General features: G+C 38.6%; 1 protein-coding gene across 1 annotated transcript in view; it reads right to left on the bottom strand.

The window, feature by feature from the left end:
- Positions 1 to 236: 236 nt before the first annotated feature.
- Positions 237 to 2,156, bottom strand: part of MTNR1A (melatonin receptor 1A) — a 13,429-nt gene continuing 11,509 nt past the window's right edge. The window contains exon 2 of the mRNA XM_015831814.1: positions 237 to 1,105. Coding sequence (XP_015687300.1) covers positions 237 to 1,105 — 869 coding nt within the window. The remainder of the gene's footprint in view (positions 1,106 to 2,156) is intronic.

The following is a 2,156-nucleotide window of genomic DNA, read 5'->3' as shown; positions in this document are numbered from 1 at the left end:
TGTTGAGATCATGCCTGCTGTGTGCAACATCATACATAATGTGATAATAGAACATGTAATTATTAGCTTGGTTCCAAAATGTTATACATATAATCTTATCTAAATCCATACAGTATATACATGTAAGGATCCATGTATTGTAACAGAAGTTGAAGAACAGGGCTAATATCTGGATTTAATACTTGAGTGTCATGTAACATAATATTTAGTAATTGTTAGTAACTAGATCTCTCCCTTCATACTGAGCCAACCCTCACTAAATTGTTTTGTGTGAGCAGGGGTGAAGGCTTGCTTTTTATCCTGTCTGGAACATCATTAGAATTGTCCTGGAAGAAAACTTTTCTTGCACAAATTGTCCTAAGTATTCGTTTATATTCTCGTCGGAAATTCTGATTTAGAAGTCCATAAATGATAGCATTAAGGCAACTATTGAAGTATGCCATGTAATAGCTGGAAACAAACAACCACTCTGGAATCTTGGCAATTATAGTTTCCGGACTGATAGCCACCGCAAGGCCGATGAAATTTAATGGAGCCCAGCAAATTGCAAACAGTACGAAGACTACAAACATGGTGATAAAGTTCCTGAAATCATGTGGCTTTAGTTTAGGTTTGTAGTCAGGCTTAACTCTTCTCCGTACCTGGAAAACGAGGATACATATTTTCAGGTAACAGAATGTTACTATGGTTATTGGAAGCATGAAATGAAAAAAGACGACTGCTATGGTGTATGTGGAGCTCACTGACTGGGAGAACGTACATGAATAAATTCTAGCATCATACTGAAGGGATCCAACAAAAAAGTTCGGCACAATGGCAACAAAAGTCAAAGTCCAGATTAGAATGACATAGCAGACAGAATTCTTTTCACTGTACAACTTGTTGTACTTGAGGCTATGGCAGATGTAGCAATATCGATTAATAGCAATGCCTGTAATGTTGAAAATAGAGCCAATCACACTCAGGCCCATAAGAAATCCACTGAGTTGGCAGTGTATATATCCAAGGTTCCAGCCATTATGAAAGACAGATGTCAAGATCAGAGGATATGGGTAGATAGCTACGATCAGATCGGCAATAGCTAAGTTGACCACAAAAACATTTCCTGAAAAATAAACATAATATATTGGTAAATAATTGATAGCACTTTTTAAACACAAAGTTACATACAAGCTGAATTGAAGATCAAAGTGTATGTGATATGTGCATGTATACATTCATTTCTCCCATGATAAATTTAACATATGAATTCAACCCATTAGAGCCATAGTTTTGATCATACAAAAATGTTTGATACAGCAAAACTATTCTGGATCATCACAGATCCATGTACCTTGTATAACTCTATGTATCCCTATGTAACAGGTCAGGGGGAGGAGTTAGGGTCAGGGGCGGAGCTTCAAAAGGGCATCCCTGGACACTAGCCTGGGGTTAGTGCTTTGTTCTTTGGCCATCACATGCAGCCACACGGCTGGAGACTCCACAATCACCCCACCATGTGACGCTTGGGAGAAGAGGGGAAAATCTAATGTCAATTTACCTGTGGAACAATCAAATTGCAGAAACCTATTTTGGATGCACCTCTACAAACTGTAAGTCATTGTTTAGGATTCCCAGAATAAAGGAATATTTTCTGTTTGTTCCTCTGAGTTATCTATCTGTTCCAGACTGAAATAGAGCAAGTTTCCTGTCTAGAACAGAATAGTAAATTGACAGATGTTAATTCTCCTCTGATCTCCATCAATAGTAAATTTGGATGGAATTAATCTTCCTCTGATCTGCATTTTAAAGAAGCAAGCAAACTCTCTTGCATGTGAAAGTAACTTGAAGTGACTGAAGGTGTGATTCAGATGCATTGTCTTGTTATTTGCTGTCATCTCTGCAAGCCAAGTTTTAAAACAACAAAACTCTTGCCTGTGAAGGCTGCGTTTCTGTAATCAAGGAGCGTGGGCTGTTGCACCCTCCCTTTCTCCCTGCTAGCAACTTCAAAGCTTGGGGCAATGAGAGGAGTGTTTCAGCAGACTGCCTGCAGAGCTATTTACGTTTACAAAAGAACTGTTTAAAACTACCTCCAAAATTCGGGTAAAGGCTTGTTATATTCTACGTTTGGAATGCAACCAAGGCAGGCAAGCGACTCTTCACTGCTTTAGAGATCA

This window comes from Protobothrops mucrosquamatus, unplaced genomic scaffold (genome assembly GCF_001527695.2).
Source record: "Protobothrops mucrosquamatus isolate PMUCROS unplaced genomic scaffold, P.Mucros_1.0 scaffold_280, whole genome shotgun sequence".
Taxonomy (NCBI): domain Eukaryota; kingdom Metazoa; phylum Chordata; class Lepidosauria; order Squamata; family Viperidae; genus Protobothrops; species Protobothrops mucrosquamatus.
The sequence above is the reverse complement of the archived record's forward strand: the minus strand, read 5'-3'. Positions and strand labels throughout refer to the sequence as shown.